This window comes from Stenella coeruleoalba, assembly GCF_951394435.1.
Source record: "Stenella coeruleoalba genome assembly, chromosome: 15".
Lineage (NCBI taxonomy): Eukaryota > Metazoa > Chordata > Mammalia > Artiodactyla > Delphinidae > Stenella > Stenella coeruleoalba.
The window spans coordinates 69,069,470-69,094,399 of record NC_137161.1 but is presented as its reverse complement, the minus strand read 5'-3'; the positions used below and the strand labels follow the sequence as shown (position 1 = coordinate 69,094,399).

The following is a 24,930-nucleotide window of genomic DNA, read 5'->3' as shown; positions in this document are numbered from 1 at the left end:
AGGGGGCACGGGTTTGAACCACGATCTTGTGTGCCACACAGTGTGGGGAAAAAAAAATTTTTGATTAGACAATAATAAATATAAGAGCTATCACACTGTCCACTCACTAGGTATGGGCACTGTGCTAATGCTTTACAAACACTTATCCTCACAAACACTCTGAGGCAGGTTTCCCATTTTAAGGAAACTGAGGCTGAGAGAAGTTAAATAACTTCTTCAAACTTATACAGCAAAAAAGCCAATGTTCTGAGATTTAAACTTGGATCTTTCTCAGAATCCAAACTCGTAGCAACTGCTTTTTACTACTGCCATAGAGTTTCCAGCTCTAACATCCTAAAATTCTGTGACCTCGTTGTTCCTGAGAAGACAGGAGGTGGGGTGGAGGTAAACTTAGGTGATCTGGGTCAATCTTGGATGCTACTCTGTAGGGTCAGAATGAATCTGAGAGTCATCAGGATCCGCCTATGCCATTCTTTCAGTCAACAAGTACTCAGTCCCTTCTGTACAGCAGTGAGCCCAATAATGTGGAATCACAAAGAGGAATTAACATTGATCTTCCTCTTGAGAGCCTGTGGTCTAGAAATGGATATGAAGAGTGGGACTTGAAATCCAATTGCAAGTTAGGAGTGAGAAGAGTTATCATACACGTGCTTCTGTCCCCCTCTTCATGGGGGACTAAGGGGCAAGTAGTCAGGCGACATACTGTCCCTTATTCAGCAATAGTAATCTGTGATGACAAAGATCATGAACCCTGCAGTCAAACGTACCTTATATTTTGGCTCCACCAATGTACTAACTATGTGACTCTGGGTAATGTCATCTCTTGGGATCTCCATTTGCTCCTCTGGAAAATGGGAAGAGTAAGAGTGGCTACCTGTATTCATTTCCTGAGGCTGTCCCTAGAAATGACCACAACCTCGGTGACTTAAAAAAACAGGTATTTATTCTCTCACCATTCTGGGTGCCAAAAGTCTGAAATCAGGGCGTCAGCAGTCCACACTCCCTCCAAAGGCTGCGGGGAGAACCCCTGCTTGCTTCTTCTAGCTCTTGGTGACTCCTGGTGCTATCATGTGATACCATAACTCTGCCTTGGTCCTTCCATATGGCCACTTTCTCTGCGTCCTTTTCTGTCTCTCATAAGGACACTTTCATTGGATTTAGGGCCCACTCTAATCCAGTATGGTTCGTCTTGACCCTTACCTTACTTGGGTCTGCAAAGCCCTTGTTTCCAAACAAGGTCACATTCTGAGGTTCCAAGTGGACATGAATTTAAGTGGGGACACTATTCAACCCACTACACTACCTCATGGGATTGTTGTGTGAGGACTAAATGAAATATGCATGGAAAGCATTCTGCACAGTGCCGAGCACATAATAAACAATAAATGTTAGCTGTACACGTGTATGCATGGGTGTGTATGGGTGTGTGTATATACACGTATATATATAACTATTTTGTTATTTACTAGATTTACCAAAGGTTGATTTCATTATTTATTTCACCAAAGGATGTAGTAACTTTTAATGTTTTTCACTCTTTGTGAGTTTTCTAATGTGTTGTTTCTGATTTCAAACTTTTACTGAACATGTACTGTATGCTAGGTGCCGTGTTAAGTCCTTCCCATTGCATTAACTCATTGGACCCACACAATATGCCTGTTGCTGAGGAAACTGAAGCTCAGAGAGCTCAAATAAATTGCCCAGGCAGGGTCACACAGCTAGTAAGTGTGGTGAAGCTGGGATCTGAACCCAGGTTCAGCTGACTCCAGAGTCCTACTTCTTAGCTGAAGTAGGTCCATCAGCGCGTACGCTGGGTCTTGAATTTGCCTTCATTGAGTTCTTTGCCTTCCCTCTCTTCACTTGGGTTCTTTGAGCACATCATTTACCATCCTTTCCTATCAGCCTATTCATTTGATCTACTGGATAAATTACAAGTTCTTACTAGATGTTCTTCCAGCAAAGACTCATCCTTTCCTGACTAACCCTAATGGCTCTTCCTATTATTGCACAGTTCCCCTGTTAACAATTCTGTTTGTTCTTAACCCCATGAGTTAATGTTCGCTATTTGTCTTTTTTTTTTTTTTTTTTTTTGCGTTACGCGGGCCTCTCACTGTTGTGGCCTCTCCCGTTGCAGAGCACAGGCTCCGGACGCGCAGGCTCAGCGGCCATGGCTCACGGGCCCAGCCGCGGATCTTCCCGGACCGGGGCACGAACCTTTGTCCCCTGCATCGGCAGGCGGACTCTCAACCACTGCACCACCAGGGAAGCCCCCACTATTTGTCTTTAAGTGCAGCTATATGTCTTAAGATTACATGAACATTATAAGAGCCCAGACTCTGGAGCCAGACCACTGGGATTTGAATCTCAGCTCTGCCACTTCCTGAGTGACCTTGAGTAAGTAATTTGACTTCTCTGTGCCTCACTTTCCTCATATGTAACATGAAAAAAAAAATAACAATAATACATACCTGTACAGTTGTGAAAATGAAATAAATTACCACGTTTCGAACACAAAGCAGATCCTGGCATGTAGAAAGTGCTCAATTAGTGTCAGTAGCTATTTTTACAATTACCTTCACATCATTGAACACAGGTTGTCTGAGTAGCTCTTCTCTTTATGTTTGTTGTTATTGAAATTTATTATTCTCTTTTTCTCCAAAATGTCTTGGATATTTGGGTAGTGTCCATTTTCTCAACAGGCAATCTCTCATTGTATTGGTAATATTCTCCAGTGAGCATTTTCTTCCTTTTTACTCAGGTGAGTATTTTGCTTGTCTGGTAGAAGTGGGTGATGTTTTTCTTCGTTGTTGAGAATTATTTTTCCCTAGCACCCCTTTGCGGTGTTAGAATGATCACCTTCCATAAATTACCCATAGATTCTTGTAGAGAAGATACACACTCTACTTTTAAGGTGTGAACTTCAGAACGTGTCTTTTTATTCTTTTTTTATCCTTAGTTATTCACTATACTCGTATCTTCCATCTAAATGCCTCTGTCTCTCCAGACCTGTATTATGCCACATTATATATTTCCTTGGGAAATCCTTGCAGCTCTGGTCCACCCCCATACCCACGCACATCCCCAGCTGGAGTGCCATGAGTGGGTCAGTCCATGTCCTGGATAGCTTTGGGCACTAAACCATGCCCTGGAGTCTGCATTGGGCTCTTCAGCAGGGTCTTGAGGTCTGTGATCTGGAACTGATTCTGACCAGAGTCCAAACTGGACTCCAGAACGGACTCTGAGCTCCGGACAGAGCTCCCTTGGCCCTGGCTAAGAGGGAGATGGGCTTTGGGTTGGTCTGCACTCTGAGTACCTGCTTTGGCCCTGGACTCTAAGCTGGGCTCGAGCTAATTAGACTCTGGACAGCTAAAGCTCAACCCAGACTTTTGCTTCCCCCCTCAGTGGTGTCCATTTCTGAAAGGAAAGGCCAGCCAGTGGGCACACGGAAGGAAACATTGGACTATTTATTGCAAAGCTAGATTGACAGCACAGGCTGCAAGGGAACAGACCAAAGAAGGCCCTTCTATAACAGAGGAATCGGGGAATAAGAGAAGGAGAAAGAGGATGAGGGAAGTGAGCGGAGACACATAAACGGCCACCTCTTCCACCCATTCTTCTGCTCCTGGGACCTTCCCTGTCAAGAAAAGCTCTTCTGTTGCGCTTGTTTCTATCTGTTTCTGGGCATTGCTGGCAACACATTCCCCAGGCTGAGGTCTCTGATGAGCACAAAGGAATTCAAAAGAACCTGCACATCTGAAAAGCCAGACCCAAGTCAGGGGAAGCGTATCAGTCACTTCTCAGAGCTCTGCCCCGGCAGGAAATGCAGACCTGTCTGGTCTGCAGTCCAGGACAGGTCCACTGAGGGCCCCTAGGGCGGCAGGAATTCCACCATCTCAGCTTCACCGCCCCTTAAGTATTAGGCGGGTTTTCCCATCTCCAATGAAGAACCTACAAAAAAGGTGGCCCAGTGAGGTCTCTGCATCTCCGGGAGAGACCCAACCCTCCATCGAATGCCTCCAGGCCCAGAATTCTCCAGAGAGATGCCTTCCTGAGCCTCTCCAGCCTCAAGAGCCAGATCTCCCTGGGGAGAGGGAGAAACTCTTTCCTGTTGGGTCTCTAACCCTTTTCCTGAAGATCCCCATCTCTACCATTCTGAAAGCATCAGAGAATTACTTGTGATGCTTTTCACTAACCCATAGGCTAAGCCAGGACTGCAGACAGGCAGCGATGCAAGCAGTCTAGATCAGCTCAGCCCAGTGCCTGTCCTCGTCCAGACAGCGGGCACTGTACCTACTTGTATCCCTGCACAACCTGGAGTAGAAAGGAAGGACACTCTGGATTCTTGAGGTTCACAAGAAGAGAGCTGGAGGAGAAGCAGTCAAGCGGATATTATCCTTCTGACAACACTATCAACCTTCTTACCCATTGCCCAGCTCCAGGGAGCACTGCTCACATTGTGTCTTATGTGATTGGCATCTCATGACATGCATGCTCTTGGGGACACCACTAACATGGTGTTCTATGTGGACAGGGACCCTTGAGTTGTACAACACCCCTGTGGGGAGCTATTTCTCCCCTACTTTCAGTCCATACAGTTGTTCAGATGAGGCTGACCTCACCCCAACTCCAGGATAAGATTCATGCTCCAGACATAGCCAATAAGAGTGCCTGGCCCCATGGCTACAGAGATCGATTCAGAGGTAGACATGGCCCAAGCTGGACCAGTCCAACTCAGAGAACAGCAGAGCCAAGACCTTTGTAAGAGCTGTTGTTCTGTTTCCTCTGTTTCCAGCTATTAACCTGCTAGGATGTAAGTCTGGAGCGCCTGGTGGGCATCTTTGCCTCTACTGCAGAGCCTATCCAAGCATGAAATCTACCCAGAGGACAGTAGAGCCTAAAAAGACCAAGCCCTGAAGACACTGTCTGAGCTCCCACCAAAGCCAGGGCCACTTGTGAACTTTTCAATTATGTGAGCCAATGAGTTCCCCTTTATGATGAAAGCTTTGTTCAGATGGATTTCTGTCACTTGCCACCAAAGGTCCCAGAGCCATAATCTTTGCCTCTGAAGAAGGCTTCCTCTTCTCTTCTCCAAACCCAAGCGAGACCCTAGCCCTCTAGACCTGGATGTTCTAGGAACTGTCACCATGCCCACCAGATGGGCCATGACCCTGTGTCACATTCCTACCTGATGAGCACTCCTACAAGCAGGCTGGCCAGGAGCGGGCCCAGCCAGTAGATCCAGTGGAAGTCCCAATGGTTGGCCACCACAGCCGGTCCAAAGGCACGGGCAGGATTCATGCAGGCTCCAGACACAGCTCCCCTACAAACACCCAGCCAGAATGGTCGGCAGAATCTCAGCCAAGGAGCCCCGACTCACCCAAGTTCATTTCCCCAAGTAGGCCTAAGTCACATGCTACCCAGAAACCCCCTCTAAGCTACCATATCATGGCGATCTGGGAGGTTCCAAAGTGAAAGGCTTGACCCCCTCCCCAGAGTCCTCCCTACAGTCTGCCACTCCCCACACACCCTTCTAGAAGCATGGGCAGCAAGTAGTGCCTGTTCAGTGACGGCAGGAAGGAAGATGGATCCTCCTCCAGAGGTGGTAAGGCAAAGTAAGCAGTTTTCAGCTACATGAACTTTGGGGTCAAGCAGACCTGGATTCAAAACCCAGCCCAGCTATTTCTAGCTATGACCTTTGTTTAACTTCTCTGTGTTTCAGCTGAGATGAAAGTACATACCTCATAGAGCCCATGTTTCTCCTATAATTCATGTGCAAGTGCTAACTCGAATCTGGTTGAGGCCTTTGTTGCACCACAAGCTAGGGACCCAGCATCTCCCAAAGAGGGACTGTTCCCCAAGAGCACCTCTCTAGTCCCAGTGTCTGTACCCTTGCCCCATTCGCTCAAGCTGGGGTCCTCACTCAGGCCTCACCCGTCACAGACCCCACTCTGTGGCCAGCAGCCAAAGCCAACTGGATGAGTCAGTAGGCTTATAAGTGAACCAAAAGCCACTAGGAGGCATCAAAGCACTGCCACAGCTCTGCACATGCATTTCCCCAGACTCCACCTCCCAAAGGATGACTTAGGGCTGGAGGCAGAGCAGAGAAAGGCTACACTTGGTCCTGTGTCCAAGAAGAAAGGAAGGAGTTGGCCTGTAGAAGGAGCTCCCTCATCCCCTATATTTAGCAGGGGCCCTTGTCCCAGATCTCTCATTTAATTTGCCACTTCCCAATGACCTTAAATAAGTCACTTGTGTCCTCTCTGAGCCCCAGTTTCCTCATATATAAAAGGGAAGAAATAATCCTTTGTCTCCTTAATCCCTTCCCAAGCCTACTGAGAGGCCCTAGATAAATGAGACAACGGGTGTGGAAGCTCTTTGTAAGTCTGAGGCTAAAACCTGGCTGCCTGCTGGCAGGATAAACACAGTCCACAGACATGGTTTATTGATACTACAAAAAGTAGAAAATTCACATAAAAATCCAGTCTTCTGACTTCCCTAGAATGAAATTAGAAGGGTCACCCCAAGCCCATATTCCCACACAGCGATAACTCATCAGAGGTGTGTGGTGGCGGCCTCCTTAGATGCCACAGTCCCCACCATTCCCTGTTGTCTGCCTCCTGCCAGCCCACTTCCCCCGTGTACATTACCTGTGTGGCTTCTATTGGAAACCCTCAGGTAAGCTCAGCAGACCTGCTCTCCTCCAGGGGTGAGCCTCGGCCCAGGGCTGAGCACTGTGGTCCCACAGCCAAGGGGCACTCACCCTGCTAGGATGTCCACGGTGACAGAGAAGCCGATGGAGAATGGGGCCAGAGGACCCTGCGTCTTCTCGTTTATGGTGCCCATGCATACAGCCAGTGCCAGCAGTGTCGTCAGGATGATCTCTGCCACCACTGCCCCCGTCACCTGCCTGGGCTCCTGGACTGTCACGAAGGCTGCCCCAGACGCGTTCCAGAACCTCTCCTCAGAACTCACCGCCTGCAGAGAGCAGTGCTCAGCCTCATGTTGCGGGTGGAGAGACAGCTGGGAGCTGACGGGAGGGGCCCATCCTTTTGAGCCAGGGAAGGGTCCTGTCCAATGTGCAGTTAGACATATCTGGACCCACATCCCAGCTCCACCAGTTCCTACTGTGCGGCTTTGCCTGAGCTATTGGACTTCCCTAAGCCTCATTTTGCTCTTCTGTAAATGGGGATAACCCAGCGGTGGCTCCAGGTATTGTAGGCCTGAAGGGTATGTAACTTATATGACCCTCTTTGAGAAAGAATACTAAAATGCCTTATTTTTACAAACTTTGCAAACACATATACCCAGGTAAACACATTACCAGCCCCCTAAAAGGCCCCTTCAAAGGGATGAGAACAGCCCTGAAGCTTAAGCCCCATTGGCTTCCCAGGAAATCGGCCTTGGGGTCATCACGACACCTGGGAAGGGAAGACTGCAGTGCAGACAAGCTTCTGGACCCGGGACTCAAATCCAGGCTCAGCTGCTCCCCAGTTCATTTGAACTTGGGCAAATTATTGCCTTCTCTGCGCCTCTGCTTCTGCCTCTGTAAAGTAGGCGTGGTCATGGTAATAGCCCTGGGCCCAGGTGGGGAGTGATCTTTAAGGACTGATGCAGGCTTCCAGTCAAGTTGGAGATTAAATGAGAGGATTCTACCAAGTGCTCGGGGAGGTGGGAGGGCACCCAGTGATTGACCACTTCTGCCCCACACTGGTCTCCATCATGTTGGACAAGTTTACAAGTGACCAGGCCTGAGGGAGAGTCCCAGCACTGCTTTCCATTGGGAATCAGAGCAGCAAGGTCTGGGCCCCATTCTAAACAGACAGGGGAGCAGGGTCTCAAATGGGGGCACAGGGAGACCAGGGCAGGGACGACAGCAAGATGGAATTCGAGACCAAAGTCTGCAATGGGCAGCGCTTAGAGACACAGACCAAACCCCAGGCAAGCTAACAGGGTGCCCCCTTCACCCCTTTCCACCTCCCCACTCCCTCCAATCCCACCCCCAACACAAGCCAAGCAAGGCCTCCAATTTGAAGGGTCCCTGGTTGAGACTTCAGAACAGCAGGAAGGAAAGAGAGAGAAGGAAAGAAGGAAACAAGGAAGTCAGGCAGGCAAAGAGGGAGGAGGGAAGTCCTTCCATGGAGTTACGTGTAGAGCTAGAGAAATTCTGTGGCTTGAGAGGAAGAGCTAGCCTTCCTACCGGAATGGGAGGATTCCAGTAATTTGAGCATTAACTCCCATTTAAGGTAGAGTAACTCAGTTTAAAGGCAGGCAAACTGGAGAACACACAGAGAAGTTAGTTCAGGAGTTTCTCAAGGAGAATAACCCTGTATATCCTGTACCCTCAGACAGTGCTTAGTGAGATGTTTGTAGCATGAATGAAGTGAATGAATGAATGAATGAAAAAAATAGAATTGTCTAAATCCAGAAATGGACTCAGGAGCAGAAACCTTGAGTCCTGAATTCTGCTTCCTGGTCTGTCTAGGGAGGGCTGTGTCCAGACACAGAACAGGGTGGGTTTGGAGGAAACCGAAGGCCCTTTGAGTGTCCCCTCCAAGGTAGAAAGGTCTACCCAATCCCATGGGAGGCAACAGGAAAAGAATTGGACAGGACTTCCCTGGTGGGGCAGTGGTTAAGAATCCGCCTGCCAATGCAGGGGACACGGGTTCGAGCCCTGCTCCGGGAAGATCCCACATGCCACGGAGCAACTAAGCCCATGCGCCACAACTACTGAGCCTGCGCTCTAGAGCCCGCGAGCCACAACTACTGAGCCCACGTGCCACAACTACTGAGCCCACGCGCCTAGAGCCCGTGCTCCACAACAAGAGAAGCCACTGCAATGAGAAGCCCGCGCACCACAAGGAAGAGTAGCCCCTGCTCACCCCGCAACTAGAGAAAGCCCATGCGCAACAATGAAGACCCAACACAGCCAATCAATCAAGCAATCAATCAATTTTTTAAAACAGAATTGGACAGTCCCCACTCCCTGCCCCTCACCCACCGCAGCAGCCCCATCAGAGCAAAAGCCCCCAGCCCAGCCCCCTGGGGGATCACCCACCTTGGCCAAGGCAGCCCCAATCAGCCCCCCACACAGCTGGGAGATCCAGTAGGGAAGGAGCATCATCAGGTGGAGGCCTCCGACCAGCATGGCTGCCAGGGACACCGCAGGGTTGAAGTGTCCACCACTGTCACCCACAAAAGCAGAAGGAGTCGTGAGGCCAAGGCCCAGGCACTGGGCCCCAGCAGCCCCACCACCTCCCCAGATGGCCTTGCGGGGCCGGAGTCCGTCAAGGGCAGCCCAGGTAGAAAACAGGCACCAAATTACGCCCACTTTCCCCGAGGTGCCAAGTGGTGGGGGAGAGCCTGGGAGGGGAGGGCAGCACCATTCCTGTCCTACACCCAGACCCCACGGTGGCCCAGACAAGAATACGGTGGGAAACTGTCCCTCAGCTCTTTCCAGACCCCCTAAGAGCTGCATCCAGCCCTTCAGAGCCGTGGCCACAGGTCAGAATGAGACCCCAGGCTTCAAACTCACAGCACAAGACAGGTATCCGAGCCTCTCCTTAGAAGAAACCAGGCCCTGAACAGCAGCTCCTGATTGGTTGAACTCAACCAATAAAATTTTTTATTGGTGGAACTCAACCAGTAAAATTTCTATTTTTGGTCTGAAAGTGTGACTAGTGTTGCCTGTAAAATTGAGATTAGAGGTTCCTGGAAATGGCACTGGGAATCAGGATCGAGGCTAGAGGTTCATGATTAAGTTGGGATTGGGATCTGGAGTTTGGGATGTGAAGGGGATTAGACCAAGTCGAACCTAGGTCAAAGGGCTGGTTCAAGTTGGCTGGTCCTTCCAGAAGGTATGGGCCAAGAGCCTTCCTTTTCACCAAGATGCTCAACCAGTCCAAGCCCCAGAGCCTAGAGGTGCCCCCAGTGCCCTGCTACCCCCATTGGCATCCTATCCAGTCCCACTCAGACGAAGGAACTATCCTGAGAGGTTGGCTCACCAATCCCCCTGGTGCCTGGGATGGACACACCCAATAAGAGGGACAGTGACCCCAAGGCCCCCCCATGTCAACCCAGATGTTTAGAGCCCACCAATGGGCCTGCCCACCCAATGGGCACAGGGCATTGAGCTGAGACCGGAGAGAGGACCCTGGCTCTGGACACAGGGACTTTGTCCAACATGCTGACATTTCAGGACCAGCTGCCCCAACTTGTCAGGTGCAGCTCTGTGCACAGGCCCTTGGGTGAGCTTCCTGCAGGATCAGGAAGCACCAGCTGATCTCAGACTTGACCGGCAGGGAGAGGGGCAGCCAGGCTTACTTGGCCTCAATTCAGGTCCATGACCAAACTTAGCCTGGGCTCTGCCAAAGCAGAGAGGTGAAGGTGGAGGTGGGGCGGCCTCCTGCAGGACGGAGACTTAGAACCCTCTCGTCCATCAGCCTCACCACCAGGTCCCGCAGCCCAAACGGGGAGAGACACTGTCACTCAGAGTGTGGTTCTACCAGGAGAAGGCTGGGACACTTCACACTCATTAACAGTAAAACAATCAAGACACCTTCTTAGTTTACTCATCCATGGTTTGCTCAACAAACACTTATTGAACACCTACTCTGGTGCTAGGTGCCGTGTCGGGCGCTCCAATAACCTCAGAGTCAGTGCCGGGCACACGGTAGGTACCGAATAAATATTTGTTGACAAAAAACAGATGGCTGAATAAAAGGCTGGCGTTTCAGGTAGGCAGTCTCCTGAAGCGCAAAGTGATGTTCTCTCCTGCCAGCTGGCCTGGGTTCAAACCCTAGCTCTGCCACCGAAGAGCTGTATGACCGTGGGCAACTTATATAACCTCTCTGTGCCTCAGTGATCCCTACCTCATAAAGGCTGTTGCAAAGATAATTAATACATGTTCATATAGAGTACTAGCATATAGTTAGTACTCAATAAATATCAGCTATTATTACCATCCCCTTTTATTTCACTGAACATAGAGAGGTTCAGCTAATTGCCCTGGTTACCCAGCTAAGCAGTGACAAAGGTTGCCTTCAATCCCAGACCCGTCGTTGAACAGAAGACTCTGTGTTTTTCATCCCACCTGCAGCTTCCCTTAGATATTTAGAGAGAAATATTAAAGTTCTCTTTCCATTCTGCTTTTCTAGGAAACAGTATTTCAATTTCCTTACTCAGATCAGTTTTCTGTGTGAGATTAAATACAGACCAACCAGGTTCTAGAGGCCCCTGACAGACACTCCATCCAAGACATTTGTCATTGTGGTTGGTTCTCCTGGGAGCCCACGACCTCCCAGTGGAGCTCCTGTCCAGGGGAGGGCTATGCAAGGGGAACTCTTCAGGCCTCCCTGCCCTCCCCCACCCCGGCGGGTTCTTCTGCATAACTCTGCCTTACCCTAGGCTGGAGCAAAACGCCCCGTCCTAAAGGTAACAATAACACAGCAACCAACAGCGACTGAGCGCTTACTATAGACTAAGCTCTTCACATCGTTTCATTCTCGTGCCTCCCCTAGGAGATGCTGGGTTTAGGACAGACAGCTTGGGTTTGCCTCCTGGCTCTACCACGGGACTCTGGACGAGTTACCTGGCCTTTCTCCTTCATGTGTTGGCTTGAGAAATAAGATTTAGAAAATACTCCCACTGTTCGCATTTCATAGGTGGGAAGTTTGGGTTTGGGGAGTGACTTAGTCAAAGCCACAGAGCTCACAGGCTGAAGAGCCAGGATTCAAACCCAAGCAGCCTGACCCCTCACCCAACCCACATTTTACCCATACTGCTTTTGGGATCCTGGGCATGTGTCCAGGGGTCCTGCCCACAGCTCTGCTCCCTGCCTGGCTCCCCAGGTTGGCACCAGGCAGAGTGCTCAGAGCTGTTCCCACCTGATACTCCCCAGCGTGGCGATGACCAAGCCCAGGGCCAGCCCATGGGCCAGTGCCGGCTGCAGCAGCCCAGTGTCGGTCCCGTTCTCGATGACCGACAGGCAGCCGATGAAGATGAACAGGGCAGAGCCCAGCAGTTCAACCAGGCAGGGCTGCACAAACCGCTCGTACCAGCACCCACGCCACCTGCCCCCCTCGCTGGGCTCCTTCACCTTGACGCCACCAAACTCCAGGTCACACATGGATGCAGCTGCCTGAAGGGGGGGAAACGGAGGGGGACACGGATGGGAGGAGAGCCCAGAAAGAAGCCCCCCAGTACCCCCATCTTGAATTAATTCTCAGCACCCGCTTGGATGGCCAGGCTGCAGAGGAAGAGGCCAGCAGTGTACTCACCTCTGCAGACATCAGGGCGGAGGTGACTCAGGACGGGACTCTGGCCTGTGCTGGCTGGAAAACCCGCACCTGCTCTCCAGGACAGGACACTCTTATCTCCAGGACCGGGGCTGCCAGCCCACTACAGGCTCTGCCCCTTTTAAAGGGCTACAGAGGCTCCCGAGGGTGTCAAGAAAGCAATAAAGCCCAGCAGGAGGCGGCCCTGAGGCCCAGGAGACGAAACACTGCTTTTAACCTTAACCAGGCAGGGCAGGGGGTGACCAAGGATTGCTGAGCTCTCTGCCAGCAAAGGCAAAAGGCGTCGGCTTCGCTGCGTCACCTGGGGAGGGCTCCAGGTCTGCCCCAGCAGGAGATGGAGGGCCCTGATCCCCAGCCCCCTTGGTCACCACCGGGGCCCAGAGGAGACCCACGTGTGTGAGTGAACACGAGGACGGCCCCGCCAGATCAGGACCACACATGGGAAGTAACGGTAAACTCATCTTCAGTGATTTTTCCATGGACTTCTAAGGACACCTCCTTGTGTCTGAGGCCCCGGCACCTCCACAGACTCACGCTGATAGGCTGATCCAGGACTGAGGGTGTAGACGGATGACCATCTCTGCAGATTGCAGAGGCAATGGTAAAGCCTGTGGACTTTGGAAACAGGCTGCCTGGATTTCAATCCCAGCTCCTCCGTGAACCAGCTGAGTAACCTTGAGCAGTTGCTTACCCTCTCTGCACCTTATTTTTTCTCCCGTGCAGCATGGATGATAGTGGTTGTACCAATGACATCGGGTTGTGTGGCTTAAATAAGTTAAGATCATAAAGTGTTTATGACAGAGTCAGACACATGATAAGCACAATACCAGTGCCTGCTGATTTAGAATATGTATTTATGTGAACTAATATTTACTGAGCACTTTCTAAGTACTGGTCTAAGTACCCTATATGTATTATCTCATTTAAACTTCACAACAACCCCATGAGGTAGGTACTATTATTACAGCCACTTTACAGATGAGGAAGTGGAAATTCGGGAAGGTTAAGTTTCCCAGGATCACACAGCTTTTGTGATTGTGGGCTAAGTCACAAAAGGACAAATACTGTGTGATTCCACTTATGTGAGGTACCTAGAGTAGTCACATGCATAGAGACAGAAAGTAGCATGGTGGCTGCCTTGATCTGGGAGGAGGGGAGAATGAGGAGTTATTGTGTGATGGGTACCCAGTTTCAGTTGGGGAAGATGAAAAAGTTCTGGAGGTGTTGCACAACAACATGAATGTACTTAATATCACTGAACTATACACTTAAATGGTTAAAAGGGTAAATTTTGTGTTACACATATTTTGAATTGAAAGAAAAAAAAACCTGTGGGTAAAGCCACTACACTCACAACTGAAAGAAAAAAACTTGTGGGTTAAGCCTTTCTAAGATGATGGATGGATGGATGGATGGATGGATGATGGAAGAAGAGATGGATGGAAGGATCGGCAGATGGGTGGATGGATGGAAAGAAAGAAGGAAAGAAGGGAGGAAGGGAAGGAAAGAGAGATGGGTTTCCTTACTCATACATTCAAAGATGCTCAAACATTCAACGAACATTTACATACCTACTGTGAACCAGCCACTGTCCTAAGAGCTGGCAGGAAATGTAGCGGTGATCAAGACAGACAAAGATGCTGTTTCGATGTTCATATAACTATTATCTGAGCATTGTATGTAGAGATAGAGAAGTAATGTCAGGGATAAGAGAATTTTAATGAAAATTTCCACCATTTATTGATAACTCATTACCCATCTAACGCTGTGCTAAGCGCTCTGCACACGTTCACAACAGCCCTATAAGTCCTATGACTTCTTATCCCCATCTTCAGATGATAAAAATGAGGCACAAAGAAGTTGAAGAACCTGCTCAAGATCGTGTAGATGAAAAGCATCTGCTTCAGGACAGAAGTAGACGCCTCTGGACAAGGGTTTGACAGTTTGCTGAGAGCTCTTTGCAGCTCGAGGCCCTGGAACGCAGCGTCTCTATTGAACATTTGCATATCTCAGAAGGTTTTGGGGCTGCTCTCTTGCTGGTTATCTTGAGACCTGTTCTCTCCCTCCTCTGCACCCACAGCACATTGTACAAGATGTTTCTTATTCCCCTCCTCCCTGCAACATAAGATGGTTGTCCAACCCTCAACTCCCCCATCTCCCTCATTCTTTGCCCAAGTCCTGCCAAGTGCTGCTCCTGGAATATTTCTCTCCTGTTTTCACCCAAGCCTTCATCGGTTCTTACTTAGGCTCTTGAAAAAAAATTAAATATTCATAATACACCTGCCAACTGCAGACCCTACACTGGACACCACACATGCATTCCTTCAATAATTAATATTCACAATAATCTCTTATTTTCCCACTTCACAGGTAGGAACTCCCAGCTGGTATTACTACAACAACTCCTCATCTGGTCTTCTTGCTTCAACCAATTTCTTTTTTTTTCTTTAATTGAAGTATAGTTGATTTACAATGTTGTGTTTATTTCTGCTGTAAAGCAAAGTGATTCAGTTATACATATATATATATACATTCTTTTTCATATTCTTTTCCATTATGGTTTATCACAGGATATTGAATATAGTTCCCTGTGCTAAACAGTAGGACCTAGTTGTTTATCCATTCTATATAAAATATTTTGCATCCATTAACCCAAATTCCCAGTCCATCCCTTTCCCACCCACCCCCTTGGCAACCACAAGTCTGTTCTCTATGTCTGATGCCTCACCCAATTTCAATCCATTCCTTTAAAACTGGCAACCAGCAGGGCACAGTTTGGCACTTGGGTCCAGGTTTGGGGATCAAGCTTCTCCACCTGTGCCCCCTAGCTTCTCTCTCAGCCTCAGTTTTCTTGTATGTAAAAGTGGGCTAATGATGGTACCCATCCCCATAGAATTGGTGTATAGATTAAGTGAGACAATGCCCTTAGTACAGTGCCCAATTCAGAGCAGGTGCCCAACAACTAGTAGCTCTTATTATGGTTCTCATTAGTCAGAGTAGGTGCATAACAAATAACCCCAACATTTCAATGGCTTAACATAGTAAAAATTGATTCCTTGTTCACAGAATAGTCCAGAGCAGGCCCTTCATCACATGGTGACTCAGGGAGCCAGGCTACTTCCACCTTGGAGATCCACGATCTAGGTCCTCAGATCATCTGCACCAGCCAGCCAATGGGGGAAGAGAATGTGGAGGACTGTGCAGGGGGTGGTTTGTGGGGTAGGCCTAGAAATGGCAAATACCACTTCCTTCCATATTTGATTGATTAGAACTCAATCACATGGCTTCACCTGGCCACAGAAGAGTCTGGGAAACACAGTCTAGCGGTGCGACCAGAAGGAAAAAGAAAGGCATTTTGTGAACGCCCAGAAAATTTCTACCACACCACATGGTGGTTGCTGTTGTTCCCCAGCCTGTCAATCTAATCCCATCCTTCCCTGACTTCAAACTTTCTAGCACCTTCTGTGGCAGTCAATGCCAAACTCAACTCCCACAGCAGCCACACAGGTCTACCCTGGACTCAACTCCTGCCACATGAACCACCATAAAGGATTTGCCAGGTAAGCCCTGCACCCTCACCCCCTCCCTGCCCATGCCATCCCCTCTGCTTGAAGTTCTCTTTTGCCCTCTTGGCCAACTTCTACTGCTCACTCAAGTCTCAGATCCAGATATTTGTCCTCCCTGACTCCTGGGCCAACTAGCTGTCAGTACTTGCTGCATGCCCCTCCCCCACGAGAGCCAGGATTGGACTCAGTAGCTCCAAAACCAGTGGTTCTCCTGAGAAAATCTGAATGTCATTCAAGCAAAACAATGTATTTCCACAACGTGAGATTTTTGTGTGGCCTGATGTCTCCACATGCAATGCACTGATCTCCCAAACCACCAGGATAACCAGTACACTAGGGAAATGATGTCTTCCTAAGAAATTGTTTGACTGGAAAACTTTTCAGCCTTCCAATCCCAGGTCTGGTTGACATGACCAAAGCCTCTAATTTTTATCTTTGTTTGCACAGAAACATTTTAAGACATCTCTGCATCTGTCGGCACCTGTCTGCCATCCACCACCAGGTCCAAATGGAGTATAAAAGCAGGTTGCATCTTATCCTGACAAACCACTCTATCCTCCTTTCTCATATTGATGGCTGCACACATGTGCAGGACATGTTCACTTATGTCATGGTCCTGGCACTCATTGCCATCATTGTCATGGGCCTTGTTAAATTGTGCCAGGGACATTCTGAGCACTTGCAGAGTACTCTGCCCTTTCTCGTACTCAAGTTGGGACACCCTTAATTTTGTAACAGAAGAAATCAAAAACCCAGAAAGAAATTTGCCCCTGGCCATTGGGATTTCTATGCCAATTATTACACTCATCTACATCCTGACCAACGAGGCCTATTACACAGTTCTGAGCATTTCAGACGTCCTTGGCAGTAATGCCATGGCTGTGACATTTGCTGACCAGACATTTGTCATGTTTAGCTGGACCATTCCTATTGGTGTTGCCCTGTCCTACTTTGGGGCCTCAACACGTCTATCTTTGCTTCATCAAGGTTGTTCTTTGATGCACTGTTGTGGGGGAAAATGTGATGTTGGTGCCATGGCAGCCACCTTGAGATCATGAGGTGCAACTTGCCAGAAGTGTGGATCCTTGATGACACCAAGGCCCCAGACAACCACAAGACCCGCTACTCCAGACTTCTTGTTAAGTAAACGTGCACTTCCCAGAGAGCACCCCAGAGAGAGTGAATTCATAAAGTGGCTGTGGGATATTTTAAATTTTCAAAGGAAATAAATTGATGCTCAATATCTGTCAGACAGGGCGTGATTTACTAGCTCAAGGTAGTTCACAGTTTTCTATTAGATGGCCCTACATTCCTTTCAATTACATCATATCTTTGCAAACCTGGTTTTATGGGTGTTGCCATATTAATAATAATAATTAAGAAAAACACGTGCTGCATGAAAATCAGTGTGGAAAAGGAAGTGAGAGTGGCAGTGTCCAATCTGACTCCAAGGCCTGAGAACCTGTGCAGTGCCCCAAAGGCATACATATCCCATGGTAAGCAACTGTAGTATTTAAAAATGAAAGTTATTAAGAATGCAATTAAATTGAGTTATTTAATTATAGTTATTTAAGAATGAAATAAAACAGAAATAAGATATTTTTCCTTTCAATGTACGCGATTTTCTTAAATGGCCACTAAGTAGTTAGGCCATAAATACTAAGTGTTTTTTTGGACCTAACTAATAAATACAACTATTAGGTATTCCTTTTGTCCAAGGAACGCCATGAACCAAGAAAGTTTGGGAGCCTCTGAAACAAATAATACATGTCCTTCTCTTTCAGGCACTGGGGGTTGAATTTTCTATCCTTTGCAGCAGAGAACATCTATGGCTGATAAGCTCCCTCCCAATATACCAAAGACACTGGGCTTTCGGTCTACTAATTTCTTCTGAAAACAAGTCACTATTTGTAGTAATGCAGATGCTTGATAATTCAGGCTGATGCTGAGATTTGTGTGCTGTGGACAGTCACAGAAACGTAAAGCAGAACTGTTACTGACCTGGATTCTTGGACTCTTTAATCAATAGACATTGATAAGAGGCCAGACAAGGAATTCAGGCAAGGCTTTACTGGGACTCCTGCTGCAGCAGGAGGGAGTGAAAACAAGTAACAGGTTCCCTTGCTTGCTCCCTGAGGCGGGAGGGGGGAGGGCGGTGCGGGAGCTGGTTCCATAAATAGGGTGAATGTGAGGGCGCACTGGTGGGTCGGGCCAGAGGGGTAGCATAGGTGGTCTGCCCGCCCCCTTGGTGGTGCTGTGTGCAGGATCATGCTCAGGACCCTGCTTTTGCCCCCAGCACCTCAGAAGTGGCGGTTGGATTTTGGTCTTTTTGTATCTTGCTGTTCATAATTTGCCCCAACTGCACATACTCACAGTTATTTTTAGTCCCGTATAGTTTCTTTGTATTTTGTTGCTCCAGGAGACATTTGTCCAGGTTCAAGCACTGCAGCAAAGGATCCCAGGTCCCAGCCTGTCTCAAACTCCTCACTGTCTTCTGAAACTGTGGCTTTATTTCTATCTAAATAGCTCTGCCATTGTTTTCAACGTATGATCACTCACTTGGAGCTCAGGGCAAGTTTGTTGTTGGAAATGAGTCTAGTTTTCACCTTTCTCACTGCTCAGATCGCAGGTTTAGTTTGAACCTGAGCACCTTCCTTCCTTCCTTGTAGAAGCCACCAGCACCCTATTTTCTGCCCTGCAGTGTCTAGTTCAAATGCTGATGTCTTTGGAGTCACTGTAACCAGACATCAGACATGCTGGCTACGTCAGAACTTATTACAGCCAAAAAGTCATTGGACTGAAGGAGCAGTCCACTAAGTCTCATCAGTAAGGGTTCATTTGCTCGTCATCTGCATGTTTGGAACAACAGTTAAAATGGTAGTAATAATGTCCACTATTTACTGAAGAGCTTGTCACTATGAGCATGTTTCATATGATAATCAGAATGTTCTCATGTTGTTGACTTTTTTTTTCTGGTTCTACCATTTTCTCTACTATTTGGATAGTAATACTTATTACAATTAAATTGCTCTACAGAAGAGGAAATCCAAAAGGTCAGCAAACATGAAAAGATAATAGCCAGAAAAAATTCAAAGGAAAGCAACAGAACAGAAAATTTTAAAACGTGATTAACATCCAGTACCGACAAAGAGGGAGAAAATAGGCAAACCCATGCATTTTTGGGGGGAGTGTGCATTACTACAATATTTTGCAACACAATCTTGCAATATTTATTAAATATGTAAATTCACCTACTCCTAGACCCAGCGAGCCTTATGTTTCAAAAATCGATCCTATAGAAATAAAAACTCCAATTGGTAAGAGTATATGTACAGGAACATTGATTTCATTATCGTTTATTGGTAGAAAAAGCTGAGAACTATCTGAATGGTCATAATTATGAAAACATCTACCCCAGAATGAATGTCTATTTTCAGTATCCTGACCATCCCATTGTTCTACTCAGCATCAAGCCTTTGGACAGTCTGTTTCTTTTACCCAAACTGCTCCCTCATTCTGACAAAAACTTTCTCATCCTTCAAGTCTCAACAAGGATATGATAATGTTTTTAAAGGGTGTAAGAGAGAAAGTATCATGAAAATGTAAATCACGTGCACTGGCTAGCAACTGGATGAATCTCACAAACAAAGTGAAAGAAGCCAGACGCAAAGGAGCGCATACAGTGGAACAGAAAGTTCGAGGATAAGCAAAGCCGACTGTGCTTTGGGAGGTCGTGACTCGGACAGGGCACATGGAGGCTTCGGGAATCTATCACTTTCTATTTCTTGATCTGGATGCTGGCCACAGGGTGAGTTCACTGTGTGAAAATTCACCAAGCCGATAACGATGTGTGTACTTTTCTGTGTGTACACTGTACTTCAATAAAAAGTTAAAAATAAACCCAACCTATTTTAGGAAGTTACCTTCTGGATATAACCAAGAGGAAATCTGTAGGTGAACCAATGGTACCTAAGAAGAGAACACTGAATTCAATCTCTATGTTGTCGCCTGTAACATTCTATCCCCATAAAATATAAAAATGTGCTAATTTATAAATTGCCTTTTAAAAATCAGAAAGCTTTCACTCTGCTGTTTTTCACTCCAATAGTTGAATTGTCATCAACAACAATACAAGTTAACAGTCAGCAAGCCCTATCCCAGGGCTTGTACTGAGCATTTAACAAACATCACCCTGCTGGCTCCTCATGACAGTCCTGTGAGGTGGGTGTTGTTCCCATTTCTCAGATGAGGAAACTGAAGTTCAAAGATCTAGTGACTCACTAAAGGTCAGAGGTAATTAGGGTCAGAACTGGTTTGCTAACTCCAGATCTCATGCTTTTACGGAAAAAATATCTCTATAAGAGGTAGAGTAGCTAAAAAAAGAAAACAGAAATATCTTTTGAGAGACTCATTTGGGTTTTTTTAAATTATTTCTGAAACAGCTCTATTGAGGTACAACTTATAGACAATAAATTACCGGTCAAGTATACCATTGATGCTTTGATATGCGTATATGCCCATGAAACCAGCTCCATAATCAAGACACTGACCATGTGTATCATCCCCCAATTTTCCTCATGACCCTATTCCTGTTCTCAGGCAATCACTAATCTGTTTTCTGCCACTATAAATTAGTTGGAATTTTCTAGAAATAGAATCAAATATAGAGAGAACAAACTAGTGGTTACCAGTGGGGAGGGGGGAGAGGAGCAATACAGAGTTGGGGAATGGGAGGTACAAACTATCAGATGTGAGATAGGCTACAAGGATGTATAGTACAACACGGGGAATATAGGAAATATTTTGCAATAACTGTAAATGGAGTGTGACCTTTAAAAATTGTGCAAAAAATTAAAAATTTAAAAAATAGAAATAGAATTAAACAGCATGTGTTCTTTTTTATCTGGCTTCTTTCACTCAGTGTACTTATTTTTGATTCATCTATCTTGTTGTATGTCCAAACTTAATTTCTTCTGGTTGCTGTGTAGTATTCCATTTTTCTATACTACAAAGCTACAGTAATCAAGACAGTATGGTACTGGCACAAAAACAGAAATATAGATCAATGAAACAGGCTAGAAAGCCCAGAGAGAAACCCACGCACATATGGTCACCTTATCTTTGATAAAGGAGGCAAAAATATACAGTGGAGAAAAGACAGTGTCTTCAATAAGTGGTGCTGGGAAAACTGGACAGGTACATGTAAAAGTATGAGATTAGGACACTCCCTAACACCATACACAGAAATAAACTCAAAATGGATTAAAGACCTAAATGTAAGGCCAGACACTATAAAACTCTTAGAGGAAAACATAGTTGTTGTTTTTTTTAACAATGCCATTTCCTCTACTAAATATTCAAAAGCCTCACTAAGATTTTTGGAGAAAAGGATCACTTTTCATCAATGGCACCTGGGACAGTCCCCAAATAGGAAATAAGCCAATGTAATAAATTGTGAAAATTTATCAGAAATAATGAAATGAGACATCAGGGCAACCACACCCTCAAGGAATGGTGATGGTGGGGAATTTTTATATGCTGTCTGGGGCAAGGGGAGAAGGGATATATATAATGTAGTAGTCAAAAGCACAAGTCCTAGAGCCAGCCTGCCTGGTTTCAAATCCAGTTCCATCATTTACTGGCAGTGAGACGTTCCAAGGAGAGAGATGGTTGCCCATGTCACATGCTACTGAGAAGTTGAGACAGCCAAGGACAGAGGAAGGGTCACTGGGTGTGATGGTTTCAACGTCACTGATGTCCTTCCCAAGGGCAGGTTCAGTTCAGCAGTGTGTGTAGAAAGGATTACCAGAGGTTTTAGATGAGTGTGTGGGAGAACAGGAGAGGCAGCGAGAGGCAGTCACTCCAGGGGGAAATGAGTTCCAAGTCCCAATTCGAAAAGCCAAAACCACACTTTGGAATGCATGTCTCAGTCGTGGGAGGTACGGGAGAGGGAGGGCATGAAAGCTAACCCTTGGTGAGATCCTCTGCCCCTGATACCCCCTACACTCCCGTGAGAAACTGTAAGGTTTCTATAATGTTATAAGATAACCATTCCGTCATGTGGTGCTTCTCAACTTCAGTATTTCCAAATACATCACCTCCCTGACTTCTGCATGTCCGTACAGTAGCTCTACCATTATTTTGTTAGTAACGGTCTTGAAATGGGCTCGCTTTTAAAATGAAATTGACAGGTACTTTAAGGGATATTTTATAACACAACCATCAATAGTAATGGCGTATCATTAGCCTTGAACAGAAGGTACTCCATAAAACTAAATGCAAGGAAAAACAGAAATATAATTGAAGCCAAGCAAAGTTTTAAAAATTCTAGCCAAATGCTGTTGCTCCCTCAGTTGGAGAAATGCTGTAACACTCTGACCTCCACCTGTGATCAAAACCAAAACCAATGCTAAGGGGGAAGGGGGGTTGGGGGAGGGAAGTATTGGGATGTAGGGATTGGCAGATGCAAACTATTATATACAGAATGCACAAACAAGAAGATCCTACTGGATAGCACAGGAAACTACATTCAGTATCCTGTAACAAACCATACTGGAAAAGAATATAAAAACGAATGTATACATATGTATAACTGAATCACTTTGCTGTACAGCAGAAATTAACACACTGTAAATCAACTACACTTCAATTAAAAAACAAAACCCCAAACAAAACATTAGAAACAGTGCTAACATGGTAGTGTATACACACATAAAAATGAAACAAGTTACAAAAAAAGTACTCACCCTTACTACGGACGATGTGCTATGACATTCTCCATTCTAGTCCGTATCTTTTTAAAATAAGGGACTTGATTCCCTACATGGAGTCACCATCCATTAATGGCCTAGTACACAGTTTCAAAAACAATGGATTAGTAAATATGGCATTAGTGTTAAAGACACACCAGCACCAGCCTGAGATCTTCAACTTGGACTTCTTAAGATCTGAAAGGTCCTTAAGACCTTACTGAAAAGGCAGTAACTTTCTCACCAGGTAAATCAATGTCATTTCACGCTGTGTCACCACCCGGACCCCTGTCAACAGGCCTGCTGCTGTGTAACGGGGGACAGGTCACACTGTAGGGAAAGCTGATCTAGAGACTCTGCAAGTCTCTAGTAAGGGGCCGTGATCTCTCGGACGGGAGAGGGCCGGCGGGCTGCCTCACTGCCGCTCTGCACACACAGGCTCAGCTTCACAGCCCCAGTCACATAACCAAAAATTTCATTAGGTGTGGACAGGCCTTATGTCTTTGAATTGGAGGCCAGGTCTCCAGGGCCCCTTTTAATCTGCATCATAACTGTATTAGTTTCCTACTGCTGTTGTAACAAGTGACCACAAACTTAGCGGCTTACAACAACACAAATTTATTCTCTTACTGTTCTGGAGGTCTGAAATCTGAAACCAGCTTCACTGGGCTAAAGTCGAAGTGCCAGCAAGGCTGGCTCCGTTGGGATGCTCTGAGATGTTCTCTTTCCCTTTTCAGCATCTGGTGGCCGCCTGTATTCCTCCACTTCCACCCCTTCCCCCACATTCAAAGCGCATCACTCCAGTCTCTGCTTCTGGCATCACATGCCTCCTTCTCCTCCGACTCTGACACCCCTGCCTTCCCTTATAAGGAAGGACTCTTGTGAGGACATCTGGCCCACTTGGAGGCTCTTGGGTAATCTCCCATCTCAAGATCCTTAATCACATCTTCAAAGCCCCTTTTGCCACATAAGGTAACATGTTCACAGTTGGAGGGATCAGGGGCTCATCATTCATCCTGCCACAATGACCAAGGTGAAGGCGGATTTAAGCAGGAAAGGGCAGAAACGGGAGCAGAGACGAGCTCCAACATCTGGTCAAGGTGCCAAGTGCAATGTCGGGTGCTGCAAACGGGAGCACACAGGAGTAAATCCCACAACGGACGCAACAGACGAGCTAAGTCTGACTCACAGGAAGCGAGCCAAGGTCAAGGTCGGGTTAGGACCTCTGGTTCCAGCTGACACAGAGGTGAACCGCACCCCACCCAGGGGAGCAAAGGATAAACAGCAGAGGACCAACACACCGGCAATGGCAACTGAGATTTATTTAAACGGTAAAAGCCGACAGGAACAGGAACTGGTACAAGCACCTCGGTCAGTGAGGTCTCTCGGCGAGCGGGGAGACTGGTAGCCGAGGCCTAACCACCACTCAGGAAACTCGGAGACTCAACTCCGGAAAGGTCAGTGGCTTCAGCTCCGGCTCAGCACGAGTCTTGAACAGATCAGTAAGTTATTTCCTTCAAGCCTGGGAGGAAACACACAGAAGCTGTGAAGAGGCTCTCACGGATTGGGGCAAACAGCCAGTGGTGGGAGAATGTGACCCCCAGATCCCAGGCCCACAGTGACTGGCTCTGGGGCACCAGTCACACATGTGATCACCGCAGCCCCGGCCTCCTGGTTGTGTAAGATGAGACTTCACAAGGCAACAGGAGGTTGGATGAGACTGTGTTTATGGGTGGTTTTGAAGGGATTGAGAAATGTTATAAGAGTTTACGGGCTCTCCGCAGTAAACCTGAAAGTCTATCCTTTAAACGCTGAACTTTTTTTTTTTCTGAATAATACTTCTCATTCAGACAACTTGTTTAAGGAGTTCATTCCTGAGTGTTCTGCTTTTTACCTTAAACATTTAAAAATTAATATTGGCCTGTTTTTGGTGAGAAAGAAGCCAAAGGGCTAGTGACTAGCCTTAGCAATTTTGTTCACCCTTTTTTTTTTTTTTTTTTGCGGTACGTGGGCCTCTTACTGTTGCGGCCTCTCCCGTTGCGGAGCCCAGGCTCCGGACGCGCAGGCTCAGCGGCCATGGCTCACGGGCGCAGCCGCTCCGCGGCATCTTCCCAGACTGGGGCACGAACCCGTGTCCCCTGCATCGGCAGGCGGACTCTCAACCACTGCGCCACCAGAGAAGCCCCACCCTTTTCTCTTTGAGTCAAATTCAGTAATAAAAGACTAGTGTAGGCAATTTATTTCTTCACATGTCTAGTAATTTTTTTATCGTATACTGACATGGCAGATAGTAAGTTGACGAGACTCTGAATTCTAGTGTCT

At 47.1% G+C, this 24,930-nt stretch overlaps 2 protein-coding genes across 3 annotated transcripts in view; both read right to left on the bottom strand.

Moving 5' to 3' along the window:
- Window positions 1-3,427: 3,427 nt before the first annotated feature.
- On the bottom strand, window positions 3,428-12,380 carry AQP8 (aquaporin 8). Its single transcript, XM_079945828.1, has 6 exons — window positions 12,276-12,380; window positions 11,883-12,136; window positions 9,056-9,182; window positions 6,761-6,975; window positions 5,186-5,320; window positions 3,428-3,948 (listed from the first exon to the last, which is right to left on the bottom strand). Exons 1-6 carry the CDS (start codon window positions 12,285-12,287, stop codon window positions 3,900-3,902), a joined length of 792 nt encoding a protein of 263 aa, XP_079801954.1. The 5' UTR covers window positions 12,288-12,380; the 3' UTR covers window positions 3,428-3,899.
- A 1,063-nt stretch (window positions 12,381-13,443) lies between these two features.
- LCMT1 (leucine carboxyl methyltransferase 1) overlaps window positions 13,444-24,930 on the bottom strand; it is a 64,105-nt gene continuing 52,618 nt past the window's right edge. Inside the window, exons 11-12 of one of the 2 annotated variants that reach the window (XR_013831569.1) lie at window positions 22,606-22,706; window positions 13,444-13,960 (exon numbers count right to left, since the gene is read on the bottom strand). Coding sequence is in view for 1 of the 2 variants with exons in the window: in XM_079944798.1 (XP_079800924.1) it covers window positions 24,108-24,130 (23 nt within the window). In the remaining variant the exon portion in view is untranslated. Of the gene's footprint in view, window positions 13,961-22,605; window positions 22,707-23,185; window positions 24,131-24,930 lie in introns of those variants that run through there. The other variant, XM_079944798.1, reaches the window with a different exon arrangement.